Here is an 18,660-nt window from a genome sequence, read left to right on the forward strand (position 1 = left end):
AGTGGAGAGATCGCGCTCATACCTGAGTCCGCCGGATAAAACGAAGCATACGGCGGACATTTTTCGGTCCAATTTTTTTATCCAATTCTTAAGTAATTGAAGGAGATATGGATCAAACTTAATCCTCTTGGAAAATGCTAGGGCTTGCGAAATTCCAGTAGAAACAGGTGAATTTTCCGTTACTCTCAAAGCAACTTTCAATTGATTTTCTTTCATAGTGGCCCAACCACCCAAGGTGGCAAATATCTGTGTGTTCAAAACGGTGCTTGAGCGGATGACTGTGGAAATTGTATAGAATTATGGTATTTCCATGGGCGTACGCAGGGAGGGGCAAGGGGGGGCAGCTCCCCCCCCCCCTCCGGCCTTGCCACAGGTTACGTATTATACTTACGTAAATTAAATTAAATTAAATCTTCATAAAGTTCCCTACATAGAATATTTTTTCGACGAGATCAATAGTTAATGAGATATTGTGGGGTAGGGGGAGTGGATAATAAAAAGCAAGAATAAATTGTGTGAGTTGTGAATAGTTGAGTTATAAGGTAGTAGCATGCTATATTTATCGATGTTTACTATCTTATGGTAGGTGATTAATGGGGAGGGGGCGCAGACTGCTCAATGCCAAGCTTCTTATTAGTGGAGATATATATTTTTTTATTTTAACCGCAGATGCTTCTAGTAAAGGCAAGCTTATCGCATATCCTAAAAATCAGATGTGCACATGCGCAGTGTGAACTTTCTTATAGAGATATTGTTTTGAAATTTTAACCAAAGATTTTCTAGTTAAAGACAAGAATATTGTAAAAATCAGATATGCGCATGCGCAAACTGCGCAATGTTATCTTGATTATAGAGATATTTTTTGAAATTTTAACCAAAGTACTTAAATTCTCCTCCCCTTTAACTCACCTCTACAGCTACAGAGGAGTCTTTGACAATCCTTTACAAAATACAGAATCAAATAAAACACGCAAACCTGAAGTACCTACCTAGTTGAATAACGAGGAAGGGTCAATGTAAACTACTATAGTAGCGCTTTAGGGCAATGTCCTGAAAACAATCTACAAGGGAAGATTGTACCGCTACAGGCTTTCCGTGAACTCCGAAAACTAACTCTGATGTGTCTATTTCAGAGAAATGGGCCTAAATTCGTCATCAAAATCGAATCACGTCCCAATTTATTTAAAACGGAAGTTGTTTTGGTCATATTCGGACCTTCGCTCAAGATTTGCTCTTTTTAAACCGTAAATTTCCTAAAGAATTGAGCAAGTATCAATAAATCCATAATTAGTGTCTTACTATTTTATTGTTAGATTCTTCCCTTGCTTCGGCGAAGAATGCGAAGCAATGACCTTAGGATTAAAAAATATGTTAAGGTTATCAATGATAGGAAAGGCTATCTTTCGGTACCAGGTACGACAGATTCACTGGTAAAGTGCCATAGACGTAAACTTTAATTAGTAAGGACATTAGTAACGATGTGCGGTTTATTATCAAAATGAGTAAAGTTTAGACTCAAGTTAGCGGAAACTAAGCACTTCCGCTCTTATGGGCCAATCGTTCCGTTGGCGTAATATGATAAAGCACGTATTTTCACTAGATGACCTAAATGAAATGTACGCGAATTTTGATTCAAGTGTGGATCATAAGCTACAAATAGACCAACTAAATTTAATGTTTTTGCCGGTTTGGCTGCTGCAGGCAACCGTAGTTATTTGTAGATCGGGTGATTTTGTTTGGGTTATCACGTCCCTGCATATCAATACATAAAACCTTTTTCGTTATCGTTATCAGTGACATTTGTTTGCGCGCTTGTAACGAGTACGTCAGTTATTAGTTTCTCAGTGTAGGTGCCATACATCGCTTAATAAGTGCAAATCAAATGAATTTACGCAAAAATTTAAATATGAGTGATAGTGTCGAATCGATTTCAACCCCGCATACTCCCGAACTGGATTACGACATGTGGGAAGGACAGTTCGAATTTTTAGGACCTTCGCAGCTAATTCAGCCCCCGCAAGGTTTGTTTAAGCCGCTACCGCATTTGCCAGCCTCTACAAATGGTATCAGAAAAAATGCTGCCCACGAATGGTGTGATGGAATCTCAGATCAAGTAAATACAACCTTTTTTTTAATTTTTTTAAACTGAAACAGACGAAAAGTTGTCGCGATGGACTAAAAATAGTCCGTGACGAGTTAATCTTTCTCTTAAATCCGTGGGAAGGTCGTTAATATGTACCTTTCTGTTTACATGAAAGCGATAAATGCCATGAAAACCCAATGAAGGAGAAACTAATTTCTATTGGCGTATTGCCAGTGATTTTAGCTCATTTTCAAAATTGAAAAAAACCCACTACTTTTGTCCGCTTTTCCGCCCGTCCATCTGTCCGGCTGGATATGCCACTGTGCCACCTTTGTATTACATCGAAAAATGATTGCCTTCATGCATTTTTGTAATTTGGTACCTTCTGTACGAAAACCAAGACTATTGCTTCAAAAGGGCGTTGAAATTTCGTTGGGAAAGCGGTCTTCTGTTGAAATTAGTACACCTCCAAAGTACTTCACATTTTGGCAATAATTTGAGCTTTAATAACACGACAATACTGATATTCCATATACCGGGTGATCCAAAATGTCTGAGGACAGTTTGAATTTCCTGCAAAACAAAACATTTATATGTAGTGTTGGTTTGGTAACATATCAAATGTCATTTATATAAAAACAATTTAATGTATCACTAAACAATAATTACAATTAAAATTATTTTATTAAACACAGTTTCACTCTCCGGTTAATGATTTCAAATATTCATTCAAACGTTGCTGGGGGATAGTCGTTCTAATTAAACCATCACTGAAAAGTTCATTTCAGTTGCCCATGTGATATAGTTTTAACTATAAATCTATTCTCATAAATGAACCTATGCGTCCTCATAGAAAGACTGTAATAATAACAAATAGACATGTTTTCGTTCACCAGGTTGATTAGATAATTTTCAAATTGATGCTACGTTCTCTTACATCTTCGACAACTTCCACTCACATGGTAGGTTTTCGTTGAATTGCATTAAGCACAATCGTGTGGAATATGACGAGGAATATGAGCATCTTCTAATGAAATGGAAGCATCAAAAGCCATCCCCTTTAAAGCTATTGAGCCTAAAAAGTAAGGTTACATGATCTTTATAAAGTATTTTCTCTTACCGTAGATACCTTTGCACTAGAAAATACCTTTGAAAAGAACTGTTGGCTTTAAAACGCATAGATCACGATACAAAGAGAAGAAAATAAAAAATAAGGTTAAAAAAACCATGTCAATAGATGACAACTGCTGTTAATTTTCAACCATCTTTGCCAATGACCTTAATTTTGAGGGAGGTCGCCATATTTTCCATATTTTTGTAAATGACAACACGGCCGTTATTCCCGCATGTAAAAATCATATCAATATCTCTGTAACGCTTCCATTTAAATGATTTAAATAATGGGAGTCATTATCGCCTTTTTTCACAAACTCATTAAGTATGATCTTAAAATCCGACCCTTTAACTCAGTTAGAAAATCCGCCACTCCGTTTTTATTGAGTTTATGGAAAAGGGATCCTTGCAAATATGTCCAATAGCAATAAATAAAAGGTGGAACCATAATCATTATTGCTTCCTCTCCTCTTCTATCTAAAAATTCCCAAAATACTAGTCAACCCTGTGAACATCAATTTTTACTCCTTTTTTCCAAACAAAATGAACGAATTGTAAAAAATTTCACTATTGTTGACCAAAATAACGCAGGAGCTTACTCAGTAGGTACCTACCTACCTATCGCTAGGAACAAACGTATAAAGGAAATAACTCATGGGGTGGGAGTAAATTTGAAGGTCATCTGATTCTGATATACGTTCAAAGTGTATTCTTGATTTTCATTCAGCGTCATATTGAAGTGTTTTAAATGTTAATTTGTTTATTGTGAAAGAAAATATTCTCGGGTAAAGTATCATCTTCATAATACAATAATTACTCCATCGCAATGAGAATATGAAAGCTGCACTATACAAAAATGAGCTATATTTTATACAGAAGTATTTCAATACGGTAAGTGCCTATACCTAAAAACATTAAGTTTCTGTAGAAATATCTATTAGCATAGGTATTGTATTTACGTACAATAAAATGTGGGAAAACATTTGCATAATGGAAAGAGGGACTTCATGTTGTTAAGTCATTAAGTGAGAAAAAAATGTTAGGTTCGTTCGTTTGTCTTGTACAAAGTATAAGTACGAGTATATAATTTAGCCGTTCTTTGTAATGTCTAGTTACAATGCGATACCGAAAATCCCACTTGTACTAGTAGTTTTGATTTTATTTAAATATGTCACGATCTCGCAAAGTTGCCGTGTTGCCCTGGTGGCTAGCTCAACAATCCAATGTATTCATCTCCACCACTTATTCCAGGAAGGGTTTTTTCGCTAATATAAAAGAAAACAACAACCCTGGGATGGGAGTTGATCCGGTATATTTGAATATAAATCAAATAAGCACAAGTAACAAATTCTTTTATGGCCCACCTGTGGTGTTTCATATTTCACAATTGGTGGCAAAACCGAGGGCAAAACATAAAATAATGACAGGGTAAGAAATGTTTATGAGCAAAAAATTCTATTTTTTATATTTATCTTATAATTTTATTATAATTATTATATTATTTATTATTAATTTATCTTATAATAATAATTATTATTATATTATTATTTTATTATTGTAGAAACTATAAATTTTGGTTTGTTTTAAGTGTTTAACATCCCCCATAGAGTGATTTCACAGGGTTGCCCTTTTGATTTACCGCCTGCAGCGCTTCTCTGTAGTATAAATGTTCTTACCCCGTGTAACAAAGAAGAAAAAAAAACAAAATATCAACTTCTTGATTTACCTAAAAACAAAAATATCAAACAATTAAAAACGTTCCTACATTGAAATGACTATAGGTACTAAATTCTACAAAAAAAATGATCTCGTGTGAGATCGAAGGGACCAGCGCATTTTTATGTGGCAGATCAGTATACTATTAGCCACTTATATTTAAAAATAGAAGTCGTAAAGTAAGTTTATCAAATATATTTACTGTTTTTTAAAAAAAAGACGTACGACAATCGGTTTGTGGTAGGAAAAATAATAATAAATATAATCTATTAAGCATAGACTATAAAGCTAGTCGGAGGTTGCCGCATTCTCTTTGAAGATTTGACTCCACCACCAGTAAGATCGTGTCTGGGGCTACCACATTCCCTTTGACGGTACCCACCTAGGTACCCACTTCCGACGTCCCGTTCTCCCGCAATTCCCATTTGAAGATCTGACTCCACCATCAGGAAGATCGTGTCGGGGGCTACCACATTCCCTTTGACGGTACCCACTTCCGACGCCCCGTTCACCCCAAATTCGCGGTTGAAGTTTTCACTCCATCACCAAAAAACAACACAGGAGTTGTGCGCGTTTACAACATCTTTCCGACGACACCAATTTGAAAAGAATCGGACCAAAACTGTAGTAGAAGATAGGAAAAAACTGAAAAACCTTCACGTTAGTAAACTATACGCTCGAGGATGACGCCCAGATGTCGCCAACCCCACATCATGTAGCCCTGTCCCTAAGGTTGACAAATTACACGGCCTTGTACATACACGTACACCCTTTGCCTTTCTACAAGAGTTCTTCTACGCGCTCACATTTGCTGCCAGCCACCCAGCCAAGGTGAGATTAAAAGCTACTTTTAACAAATAAATTTGCAAAAATGCGCTAAAAACGCAACTGTTATTACACCTTATAACCACAAACCATTTAAAACACATAAAAGAATATTTTAGATTTGGTGCATTGAATTGAGAATAATAATAAAACAATATTAAGAATAATTTCTTTAATGATAACATTTAAAAGCGTCTAATTAATAGCGGTTATTTTTAGTATCGGTTACTAAATAGTTAATTATATTCCTTTATCATTTCTAATTCAAAAGCTCCTTTAAATAAGTTTCGGCGAAATGGAGCGCCACTCCATTACCGGCAGTATCTCAACCGTATATTTCTAATTTGGTGGATGGGAAACGGAGGAATGGTGGGGAGTATTGCATACAAAACTAACCCCTCGACATTGACATGAATTTTATGTGCTTTTACTAATTACAATTCATTATTACTCGATTTTTCAAATTTTTTATATGGAAACCTCCCTCTTTTCCAGCTATTGCGTTTTCAGTTGGCTCTGGTTACACAGATTCATCCCCCTCCCCCTCTCACAATGCGAGTCTACTTACTATTTATATTTTTTCTATTTATAATAAAGGGTTTTTTAAATGGAATAAAACGAAGTGTGTAAGAGAGATATTAAATAACTTGTTTTATTTGAAAGGCCGATGTAGGTATGCCATTATTTACAAAATAATTATATCGTTCAAGTGCCTAGCGAGATCAAATCACACCATCTTGTTGGCCAATTGACGTCACAACTACGATAACCGTCAAATATACCTATCGCGTAGAATGTCCGACATTTCGTCCGTTGTGTTAGGTAACCCCATCCTGTTGGAACCACAGGTCGTGCACAGCCATATCGTTCTCGGTTTAAAACAAATCGATTGTCGCTTCTCTGTAGCGCCACTTTGCCTGTTATAATCGTAACGAGCTTATCGTTTTCACTAATGAACAATCGCTTTGGTGATAAAATCATTTAGACATACTGATGAATGTGTACGAAAAATAAAGTTTAAAAAGTCATTATGCAAACATAAATGACGAGAGCGTATTTTCCTCCTAATAATATTAATGCTAGGACCAGGAAAAAATACCGGTAGGCACGAGATCCTTACCCCATTCTCTTTCAAATGAGCCGCCTATCGTCGAAGTCTACAGTTTAATGAAAAATAGTGGAGCGTATACAAATACATATAAATTTTGAAATGGGCATTAGTTTATACTTTTATTCGAAGTGTCTACATATGGAACTTTTTATAAATGCTTTCGTAAATAGCATTTAGCATTGTCTTCATTAGAAATTTCATTGAATACCATCATAAATAAAGCATACAGCGTGCGTTAACAGTAATTTTGAAACCGGTATTAGTTTTAGTTTCATTCAAGATGCCTACATATGATATTTCGTTTAACTGCTTTCGTAAATAAGAAAGTTGGCATTGCGCATGCGCAAAACAACACCTTGAAAATGTCGTTAATTATACTTATATTCGTAGTGTTTACATATAAAGTTTCATTTAAATATCTTCATAAATAAAAAAGTTAGCATCGCACATGCGTTAAACCAAATTTTTGACACTGCGCATGCGCAAAACCAAAAAATATGGGTATGAACGGAATCCTTGGACCAAGCCCTTTCAAATGAGTCCTATATCGCCAAAATCGGTTCAGTGGTTTAGAAAGAGTACGTGTGACGGACAGACGGACGGACGTCAAAGTGCAGCCAATAGCGATTGTTCACTTTGAGGAAAATCCGCTAAAAACTAGAAAAGCAACACTGCTAGTAGATATACAACATATTGCTTCTGAAATTGAACCGAGAAAAAATTATTTCAAGAGCATAAGTATTTGGGATCTGTTACGCTTTTCACAAAAACATACAGCCTATACCAATTCTAAAGATATGTTTGCCATAAAAAATTTGCCCATAGAAAAGTTAAAACCAACCTTTCATCCAGTAAATATGTACGAAATCATAATGTAGTAGGATTTTCCTACGTTTGCCATGGGTGTATTACCTACATCTAAATTAGGTATGTTTATGGTTTACATAGTATATGTGCATTCGATACAAGATGACAGATGACAAGTATGTCAGTGGGAAACCATACGAACAGTTCTGGTTGGTATATTGTAGACGTGTAGAGGATCGTTGGTGTAATGCTAATGGGTATACCAATCTCAATGCAGCAATACTTATTCTGTTTAATCGATTGCAGATAGGTACTATGTAAACATACCTAATTCAATTGTAATACACTAATGACGTGCGTGCAAACTTAGGAAAATACTACTACTACGAGTTTTTGCCTTGTGCCACAGATAAATTTATCTGTGTTTGTGCTGACGATTTGTTATGAGATGTGCCGGATATACGGGTACACGTTTCCAAGAAAAACATGGCGCAGAGTAAAATTTGTCAATGGAAAAATAACTGGAGGTAAAGTGCAAAATCTGCTGATTTAACATAATTATCAAAAAATGGGTCCCTGAAAATGTACCGCGAATAGATATTGTTAAGGCCGATTCACATTATCGGTTACGTCACGGTCCGCTCGATTATTATAGCGTGTATTCCTTAAGGCCTATTCACATTATCGGTCAGGTTACGATCAGAACATGTTCATAAGAAATACACGCTACAATAATTGACCGTACCGTGATCTGACCGTGACGTGACCGATAATGTGAATAGACCTTTAATTCATTAAAACCTCAGAGTAAGAAATAAAGATAGAGATGCCTTGACGCTTATCTATGCGTTGCATCATCTCGTTTGTTGACTAACATTGCACGAGATAGTTTTTAAGGGAATATTAATAATATATGCATCTCGAGTAATTTAAATGGTTTTTAGATGCTTATAAGAGTTCAGTAACCCAAACAATTTTAACTTACAATTAAACGGCGTAACAAGAAAAGTTATAGTGATTAGTGCACCACAACGGCAACGCTGTTACTTTGTTTTCCGTTGAGAGGTATTTTGTTTATTTCGTTAAAACGTGATCCCTGAATTTTTAGGCGTTTTTATAGTGGAGGACTTATTCGATTGTGGTGTATTAATTTATGGGAGCCCTTTGAAATGGGGAAAAGCTGTATTATTTGTGGAACTATTGAATTACCTAACATAACCTTTCATCCGTATGTGTTTTGAAGTCATAGACGTGCATACGGGAATTTTCGCATTTTAATGTGTTTAGATTTCCTTCTAAGTTTCCACTTTGAAGTATCACCATACCTTATCATAGATCAATAGGGACCTTTCAAACACATACAGCTTTTGGACATAAATATTTAGTGATACGTTTGCACATGTAAACAAAACAAACTTTGTTGCCCATAAAAATAAATAAACCTTACGCCACTGACTAATGTTTACTTTCTACCTCTCAACGGTCAAATTGACTGAGATGTTGGATCAAAACAAACGTTCACGTTGTTATAGCGTACGCGTACTCTATCTTTATTTCTTACTCTGAGATTAAAACATTGATCACGCCCAAGGTTAGTACAGAGAGTAGGTTGTCTCGTAACTTTCAGCCAATAAACGTTCAGTATTAAAATACGTGAATGACGTCAACCAGAATCCCATTTTGTCCAGATCATCAAAATTAATTACTAACGCAACAGCAATAGAGCAAATTCAAAAAATACAAAATGAATCGAAATGGTACTTACCTACGTTACATTGATGTGCTGAAAAGTCCCTGCATTGCATAGAAAGAAACGTGCTAGCGAAATATTAAACACACTTATGATTCAAAATAGCTTACATTTCTCCTCATGGTCCTTGGGCGGGAAATACAGACGGCACAATCTATTGCATACGGGGTTCAGATTCCCCGATCCATTGCACTTTATAACCTTTTGTAATACAGTACTTACCTTCTGGAAAAGCGAAAAACTGAATTCAGTTTTTTCTCTTTTCTGAATCTGCGATCAATTTCCTTTCGATTTGTTGGAGCTGCTATTGCATATATAACCGCTACAAAGGTTTTCATCCAGCATCTAATACTTATTGTAAGTATCCAACAGTAAGTACCTATTCAATCGAATTATAATAAACCCATACAGAGCGTCTAAAAAAGCGTCAGAGCACCTCGGTGTGACCCCACGGAGTCATTGGATTTGAACTATTTTCAATTGGCTTGTTACATTTGGTATATATGTTAACTGTGCAAAGTTTGAACCTAATGGGTTCAAGCGTTTGCCAGAGGCAGAGAGGCATGACCCACGGGGTCATTGGATTTGACCCATTTTCAATAGGTTTATTACATGTGGCATATAGGTCAACTGTGCAAAGTTTGAACTAAATAGGTTCAAGCGTTTGGCAGAGACTGAGAGGCGTGACCCCAAGGGGTCATTGGATTTGACCCATTTTCAATAAGCTTATACTAGTGGCTAATAGGTCGATTTGAACCAAATTTGCGACACATATTAAATATAAAAGCAAGAGCTGAAAGTGCAGATACGCGCCGCGCAAGTGTACGGATGTTATCTGTCTGTGCTAGTCACAGCAAAATTTTTGATATGTTAATCTGTACAGTTATTTTTCATGGACAGAAATTTTATTTGAAGGTTTCTATGGGGTAAATGGGATAGATTCACTAGACTACTAGAAAAAATATCAACAACACATTGCGAATTTTTAATCCTAGTTACAAATTTTGTGGCTTTTTATACCATAATAATCTCGGTAACAATCATATATTTTGACCACGATCGCTTGAACAAGATTTTCTGTTTCTTGGAGACAAGAGGTATAGTAACAAAATCGAACAAGATGAAATACAACTAAAGTAAATTGGACAACACCTTTGAAAGATTTTCCCTCATCACTTCTCGCTAGCTTTTTTTAAGCGCAAAGATATATCATATGGAGGCACACCTCTGAAAAAATGGCGCCCAGGACATGGCCCTTGCCACACTATGCAGTAGCATAAAGGCAGAAATTAAAAGGTTAATAAAAATGTATGTGTGTATCACTACAGCCTAATTGTTTCTAAATTGTGTAGGTATAGTACCTACAATACCATGATTAAAAAGCATGTGCATAATCTTACTTTTGTTACAGTTTCAACTTTTACAACAGCAAGTGGGCTACCTACAGGATTCGGCAAACCACAATGACGAGCGCTACACTCGTGCGAAAGCCGATAACGCTGCCTTACAAGCCAGGGTAATAATGCTGGAAGAACAACTGCGTGACTCTGAGATGCGTTACGAAGACAGATTACAGGTAAGCAAAAGTATCAAATTTATTCGTTACTTAACAATATTGATTAGTCTATTATCATTACATCTCCATTTGACGAATTGTCATCATGTCCATCTTTGGAATCCTCACTATCACTATTATCAGTACTACTTGGCTCGCTACTATTACTACTACTACTGCTTTCCGAACTACTATGCTTTTCCTGTGTATCGATTTCCTTGCCATATTTCTTCTTCATAATCTCGTAATACTCGTGCACCTTTATCTTGTGCGGTATCATTTCACGTGCGAATTCGTACCTTTCGCTATCGTTTACTACGTTCGCGATATTTTTGTACTCCAATTTTTTCACTTTCTTTGGATCCGTGTGCGCCTCCTTCAGTAACAGCATGATGAACAGCTCCTAAACTTGCTCAAGTAAATACAGGAGATCCTGGAGTCATTCTATACTTACAGCAGCGCGAGTTACTACAGTTACAGAATCCTTACTGATGTGCTCAACTTCGGCCGAACTTTTCATAATTTTCCTAACGCGTTGCAATTTAAAGTGACCTGCCATTGTAATTGCGGGGTATTATTTTAAAGGTGCGCTTACTACTATATTTGTAAAAATAATTCACATTTAACTAGTTTATTACAATCTCTTTTAATAACAACAATCGGCCAGCGCCATGTTGTTTTCATTCATATGTTATACTGTTCATTATCTATACAACGCACAAGCCCCCAAAATTCATACAGAACGAAATCTTTTACACATTTTTTAGCTGTACAAATACAATAAATGCTTTATACAAATTTATTATTTCAAAAATGAGTTGTGTAATGCTAATGAGCAATTTAAAAGAATGTGGATCTCAATACCGTAACCAATTTCTTTTAATCAATCTTTATTTTACATATCTACTAATTTAATACGACCTCTCCTTGTGGAACGCCAAGTGCAAGTGCCTAGGTACTCTCCTTATTACTTTTGTGTGTCAACACAACATTGCAATGTCCGAGTTGCTTGCATTTACAACTTTTTGCGTATATCTGTGCCTTAACTAATATACACGCAGGGTGTTCTTTTATATCATTACAAATGCAAGGCATTGTAATTCTCTTATTCCTTTAGACCTTTACAGTAAGTGTTTTTGTAAGTGTCTGTAGCATAGGTACCTTCAGAAGGATCCGCAACATTTAATTCTCTTTCCCCAGCCAACATTCGTCATCTCATTTGTTGATCTTGAAAATGTGCTTGCATTATAAATTAATGCTGAATTGAACACCGCCGACGTTTTATAATTTGACAAACTTGGGCGCCATATTTTTTTTGTATTTCATTTATTTTTTTCTATTTTTATTGTTTTCTTTTATTCTGTTTCTATCTTATAATTTTTATTTTATTTGATTTATTATTTCTTTATTTATCTTTATAATTTGTAAATAAAGATATAATTGTTGCAATCACTACCACTGGAAACTTGTTTTGTAATGAAAATGGTTTAAAAAGTTAATAAAACGCTAATTTTTCTTAAATATTCACAAAAACCCCAAAAATGCAAAATATGCACTTTTTCTTGGCACCAACGTGATTCATTTTTGTTAGTTCGTATAAATTATTGATTTATTTTGAGCTGCATTCAATATTTACGTAGGTAATGCATAAAAGCATGAAATCCGGTCTTTAGTCATGTGTAACTTTCTTATTATTGACGATAACGAGTAGGTTAAATGAGCAAAGTTTTTCAGTTTTGTGTTGACTAACATTCCGTTTAGTAAAATTTAAAAAAGAACCGACCGGATTTAAAGTTATTTAAAAAAAACTTAAAAGTTTAATATATAAATAAGGTCCTTACTTGGATAGGACAAATCTAAAAATGACGTCAAAATGAAATTCAAGATAGCGGTTACTGACTGATTTTTACACGATTACTAAGAGTTTTTTATTCTCTGTTCAACAGTGTAGTTATCATACGATTGAATAAAAATTACTAGTAAGATTAATTTTTTTTACATTAGGTTGAGTAAATTGTTTACCATTGTAGTAACATAATTATTCTGTAATAGATCAAAGGTTATCCTTCATCGTTAAATAAAGAAAAAGAATAAAAACATTTTTTAACCTAGTGAATATTTCTTCAATTAATAAAAAAAGTTGACTCAGTGTTGGATATAGATGGTTAAAAAGCGTTTTTTTTAAATTCTTTATTTAACGACCAGGGACAAGCAGAGAATGTTTAATTAAATTCGTTTAAAAAAATCATTTTGAAATCGTTTGGTCACCTATGGGTCAATTTTTTCATTTATAAAATCATCCCTTTACACTGTACATTTACGTCAAGTAGATCTGGCTGTTTAATGCCAACTTTTAAAAGGTGTAATGCTGTGTTCTGTTGCCGCTTATTAACGATCGATCCAGGTCGTTTATGATTTTGGACTTTCCGGCCGTCCGTCTGTGTACATGATAACTCGCGAACGGTTTCCAATTCTGTTTTCAATAATAGGTAGGCGATGGTCCAGGGACTAACTGATCAAATTTGGGTCAGTTTTATTGAATATCTATTACATAATATGATGTTTATGCGACTAGAGTAAAACAATTGTTTTCAAACAAACAAGGCATGTTTCATCACAACCTCACTTGTTTAATCGCAAATTAAACTACCCCTAACATAATTCTACCAAATTTTCGCAATTATAAATTCTTAATACGGATTTTGAAATCAAGACCCATTAACCCTGGTTTTATTCTCCTAAAAAGTCATGAAAAATGTTTAAGCCCAAGAATTCCTGCTGTCAATTAAAAGAAATTATTTTTTAACAGGATGAGCAACGAAGATCGAAAGAATTAATGTTACGAGTCGAAAGAGAAAAGCAACTGCAATTAGAAAACGCCAACATTCGGTTGCAATCAGCCGAAGCGGAAGCGAACAGCCTGAAACAAGAAATTAGTCGGCAACGAATACGTATAGAAAAATTGGAAAGCGAGGGGAAAGATTTTTACGATCAGATCCAAGATCTTAAACATGAGCTGCAGATGTGTAAAGAACGGGAGGCAGCATTTAAGGAACAAGAGAAAAGGTTTGTTTTTTTGATAGATTTTTTGTAGGTTGTAATAATGGCTGTTACAGACTGATACAGGAGGAAGAGGCTCACACGAATCTTATTAAAGATCTGTCGCACGAAGTCGAAAGGTTACGATCTGAAGCTAGGACGCCCGCTTTGCCCACGACGTCACCCGAAACTTTGCGATTAGAAGAGTTACATCAAGAGATGGCGGTTTTGAGGGACAAAAATATACAGCTCCAAGAAGCTAACGAGGAACTTCAGGCCAACTTGCTGACGGCCGGCGTGGAACAGGGACGGTTACTAACCGCGGGAGAGACCAGTCTGGCGGCCGAGCTGGAGGCGATGACGCACGATCAGGTGAACTTTCACAATTTACTTGTGGGATTTGTGAACGTGCTTTTCAATGTTTCAATCATCAGAGATCATTAATTTCAATTGTTTTGTTGATTGCGAACGCGTATAAATTGCTTTCGTTATTTTGGGAAGTTTGGTTGCTTATTGTGTGTTTATTTCTGTTTTTAGAGCGAAATGCTGCACGATCACGAGAGTTTAGCTAAGGTACGCACTTTGCACGTAGTGGTGTGTTGGTATACCTACCGGCATAATATGCAGTATTTTGTTAATCAAATTTCATGTCTTTAACCGTGTACTTTGCAAAGGTGATTGGAAGAATAATTAATCGGCATTATATAGCAATGCTTTAATAATTAACATGTGGTTGTGAAGTTGCACTAATTCGAGACACTACGCCCAATGATCAAAAACGAATTCAAAGTAAAACAATAGCTGCAATATTTATGTTGCTATTATAATTAGCAACAAAAAGCGCTTTTACACGATTCCGCGATACAAAATATAACTACTTCATGTGTCGAGCTCATCAATTGAGTCCTTAGATACAGTTTACACAGGATTCTCACCTGCGGCTGCAGTGTATCCTAGACTAGACCCTTTTTCAAACTTTTTTTGATGAGGTCTTATTTTTTTGTCTAATACCACTTGTTTTATCTTGAGATAAAAGTTTCGATTTGACGTTAGTTAAGGAACAAAATGTCGCCACCCTTAAAAAGTCCCCAAAATTGCGTTTTTTAATTTTTTTCTGAAAAAGGATGGTATGCCCTGCATGATTTTTTACAAGTCTTGGCTAGATGATGAAATTGATCAGAATTTTACAAATTTGTATGTGATAAGACCAAGAACTGTTTTTTGTGCGACCTTTGACACGAAAGTTACGCGCATCATACCTACTTTGAGCAAGGTAGGAAACTCATGAAATACCTCCTCGTATGTTATATATACACTTCTCGTATGTTATACACTTCTGATACTACTGTTCTCGAAAATGTCATAATTTCTCCTGAGGTTAGAAGAAGAGATCATTATTTTTGTTTTCCTTGCCTGGTACTGGTAGGAGAGAACATTTTTTAGATTCTTTAGACAGTTAACACCATGTATTTGGAGGTGAAATTTTTATCAATTTACGACAATACTTTTATAGCAAATCAGATACTTCAGTCCTACAGAAAACAGTAACATATGCAGACAAATCTTACACACCTCTTAACCTACACGAAACTAATTAACTCCCACCCACCAGCACCACACCCAAACTTATATACGTCACAAATAACATACAGACATGCAACCAAAAGCGTATACATGGATGATTTCCACAAGAAGTTAAGCAGGATTGTGTTGATTCTATAGCAACGCACTCTTGGTTGTCTGAATGTGATACCTTCCCAAAGACTGAAGGTTTCGTGTTAGCAATACAAGACCAGATCAATTAATACACACAATTATAAAAAAACACATACTTAAAGACAAAACCTGACACATGATTCTTGTCGACTCTGTTTACAACACATAATATCGGAATGCACACAACTTGCACAGAGTACAAACATGGACACGATCAGGTAGCTAAAATCATAATTCCTTAAACATAATATCATAACAGACAAGACGCCATACTACAAATACACTCCACAGATAATACTTGAAAACAACACATATAAATTATGGATAGGACACTGCTCACAGACAAAACTATTCAGACATTACACTTATAAATAAAACACAAAAATCCATTTGCATAATAGACATTGCCATTCCCAACACTAACAACTGGACTAAAACACATTTAGAAAAACACCGCAAATACACCGATATAGATCTCGAATTTAAGGCGCAGATTGTGTTATCCCGATAGAAACGGTGAGAATATTTACAACATTGTTCTGAGAGATGTTCATGCATTACGAGCAAACAAGTCTTCTCCTTACATACACTCCAGATACTAAGGTTCGCAAGAGTTCGAGCGCAAATAAATAAAGTATTTAAAATATGTTTCTTTAAGTTAGAAAAGCTGGTTCCTATGATCCGGAAATTTTCAAAAAAATTTTTTAAATATCTCTTGCATTACATTCTCCTGTTCCCCAAAGTTCTAACTGAAAATAATGGAGCTTTAACCTATCTAATTCTAAAACGATGATGTTACATGCTGACTCTCAGTTTTATACTTCTAATATTTGCTTTCAAGATATTTGGAACTATGACAGAATCCTAAACTATTAGAGTTTCTTTAAATTTCAACACTTTCGAGATTTCAAATTTCCAAAATTCTATGATTTCAAAATGTTAATATTCCAAGTTTTAGTTAGCATTTGATAGGAAAAATAATTTTAATCTTAACATTTCAAAAACTGTCTAAATAATGAAAGTTTTAGCTTCAGTGTGCTTTTTGTCATAAGATCTTATTCATTTCAGTAGGTGTATCAAAATTTCGGTTTCGCGCTTTAAATATTAAAATTTTGAAGGGCAAAATTATCTGTTTTTCAAAGCAATTTTTTTCGAAGAAGATCCTTCTGAGATCTCCTGAAATTCAGGAAAACCCCTTAACGTGTTACACACCCCAATTGACACCACGATAATTACGTTTTATCATGTACCTAGATGATATTATTTTGAAATCCCAACAGATGTCATAAAGTGTGTAAGTTTTGAAATTTTTTAAATATCAACACATTAACGTCTCAAAATTTCGAGATATCACATAAATTGTGAAATATTGACGTTGAATACAGAATTTTATATATCAGGACGAATGAACAGACTGCATGATCTCATAAAGTATACTGAGGCTAGCTCCTCCCAAAAAGTTCCCGGCAAATTGAAATGAACATTAATTGGCAGAATTTTCGAAACCTGTAACACACGCAATTATTTGCTTCCAATTATAATTGCCGTATCTAAATTGACATCCTTAACGTCAAACCTGTCATTGCGTTTCGTATTTGCCTTGCCTCAATTTCATTTATACGAACAAACTAATCTTTTTGAACTTAATAAACAATTTGAAACTATGTACTGCTGTGTGTTTAAAGGTCAATATTCAAAACATACTCTTTATAACTTACTCATACAATGTGATATGCGATTTTAAATTTCCCGGTTTTTTAAGTTTGTGACTGTGAAACGGGTCTGTTATTACATTGGCCAAAATTTATTGGGAGTGGCTTAACTGCATCTGTTGGGTTAACAGATTATAGCTGCTGTCAAGTCACCTTTGGAATTTTTGTTTACATAGGAAATCATACTTAATTTGGAACTTCCAAAGGCGACTCAACAGCAACTCATTTTTGATCGCCCGTTATGTGACAGGTTTTGAGTTTCAGATGTATAAAAATTCCATAAATTAAAACCAAGACCAGCTTACTTAGGTACTATCTGTTAGAAATTTTGAAATATTAAACTTACATTTTTGAATAGTAGCCATTAGCCCTGTTTAATTAAATAATAAATTATAAACCCTGCATTTCATAATCGTGGATCAAAATTGATTGCATATCAAATTTATATCTATGGTCAGTCACTGGTGATGAATAGAAAGGAATTTTAATTGGTCATTAGGCGGAAATGTCTTGTGCTCCATTGTGACACTCAAAAAAAATCTGTAACTGCATTCCTTCAACTAACCCATCATTTGTTTAAAAGAAAATTTGAAACTAACTTGGTTCTATTTTCAGATTCAGCAGGCGTTAAAAGAACAGCAAGACGTCAACAATCAACTTAGATCCTACATCGACGGGATACTCTTAAACATTGTAGAAAACTATCCCCAGCTTTTGGAAGTGAAACGGAAGCCAGTATAGACTTTTAGATATATTTTATTAAGGAAAAAAACAGGAAACGTAATTTTATATGCTGTTTTATAAAGTTTGGTGTGTAAATGTAACGTTATGTAGGTACAGTAAGCTCAATGGTCCTTGCCGTCCATTTTGTGATTTTTAAGCTGTGATTGCAGATGAATTATTATATTTCAGTTAAATTGTTAATTTATCTTCATTTTTAAATTTATGTATAAAGGAACTTCCTCAACTAAAGTGCCTCTTTAATGAATTTATGAATGTATATAGCTAAGTTTATTTTAATAGGTAGGTATTAATTTTACTTAAGTAAGTTAATTTTACTTCAAGAGGTGTTACCAACTTAAAATACATATGGTACTACAATAATTAAATTTGTACAACTGTTTGGTTACACTTTTCCAGCCCATCTTGTATAGAGATATTAGTTAATTTTGTATATTGATATTTCAATGAGTAGTAAACCGGCCTATTAAGAATCGAAACTGTGTACTTATC

The 18,660-nt window shown here is 34.9% G+C and overlaps 2 protein-coding genes across 7 annotated transcripts in view; one reads left to right on the plus strand and one right to left on the minus strand.

Annotated features, from left to right (window-relative positions):
* The window catches only part of LOC116174202 (rab11 family-interacting protein 4), a 64,038-nt gene extending 45,488 nt beyond the window's left edge, over positions 1-18,550 (plus strand). For 2 of the 6 annotated variants that reach the window (XM_031492076.1, XM_031492078.1), the window contains 5 exons: positions 10,817-10,981; positions 13,770-14,026; positions 14,077-14,371; positions 14,537-14,572; positions 18,043-18,550. In XM_031492076.1, the coding sequence (XP_031347936.1) occupies positions 10,817-10,981; positions 13,770-14,026; positions 14,077-14,371; positions 14,537-14,572; positions 18,043-18,168 (879 nt within the window). In that variant the 3' untranslated portion in view covers positions 18,169-18,550. Of the gene's footprint in view, positions 1-1,367; positions 2,114-10,816; positions 10,982-13,769; positions 14,027-14,076; positions 14,372-14,536; positions 14,573-18,042 lie in introns of those variants that run through there. The other 4 variants (XM_031492081.1, XM_031492082.1, XM_031492079.1 and 1 more) reach the window with 4 other exon arrangements.
* Positions 10,983-11,665, minus strand: LOC116174203 (nuclear transcription factor Y subunit C-3). The gene is made up of 2 exons (XM_031492083.1): positions 11,415-11,665; positions 10,983-11,363 (listed from the first exon to the last, which is right to left on the minus strand). The coding sequence occupies exons 1-2, from the start codon at positions 11,517-11,519 to the stop codon at positions 11,025-11,027; spliced, it is 444 nt and encodes a 147-aa protein (XP_031347943.1). The 5' UTR covers positions 11,520-11,665; the 3' UTR covers positions 10,983-11,024.
* Positions 18,551-18,660: the final 110 nt, after the last annotated feature.

This window comes from Photinus pyralis, unplaced genomic scaffold (assembly GCF_008802855.1).
Source record: "Photinus pyralis isolate 1611_PpyrPB1 unplaced genomic scaffold, Ppyr1.3 Ppyr1.4_LG6, whole genome shotgun sequence".
NCBI classification, from domain to species: Eukaryota; Metazoa; Arthropoda; class Insecta; order Coleoptera; family Lampyridae; genus Photinus; species Photinus pyralis.

What these genes read in the sequence shown, in the direction of transcription:
- LOC116174203 (XM_031492083.1), bottom strand. Translation starts at nt 11,519, where the DNA reads ATGGCAGGTCACTTTAAATTGCAACGCGTTAGGAAAATTATGAAAAGT. An exon ending in CTGTAGTAACTCGCGCTGCT is followed by an intron (nt 11,364 to 11,414) that starts GTAAGTATAGAA and finishes GAGCAAGTTTAG; the next exon opens with GAGCTGTTCATCATGCTGTT.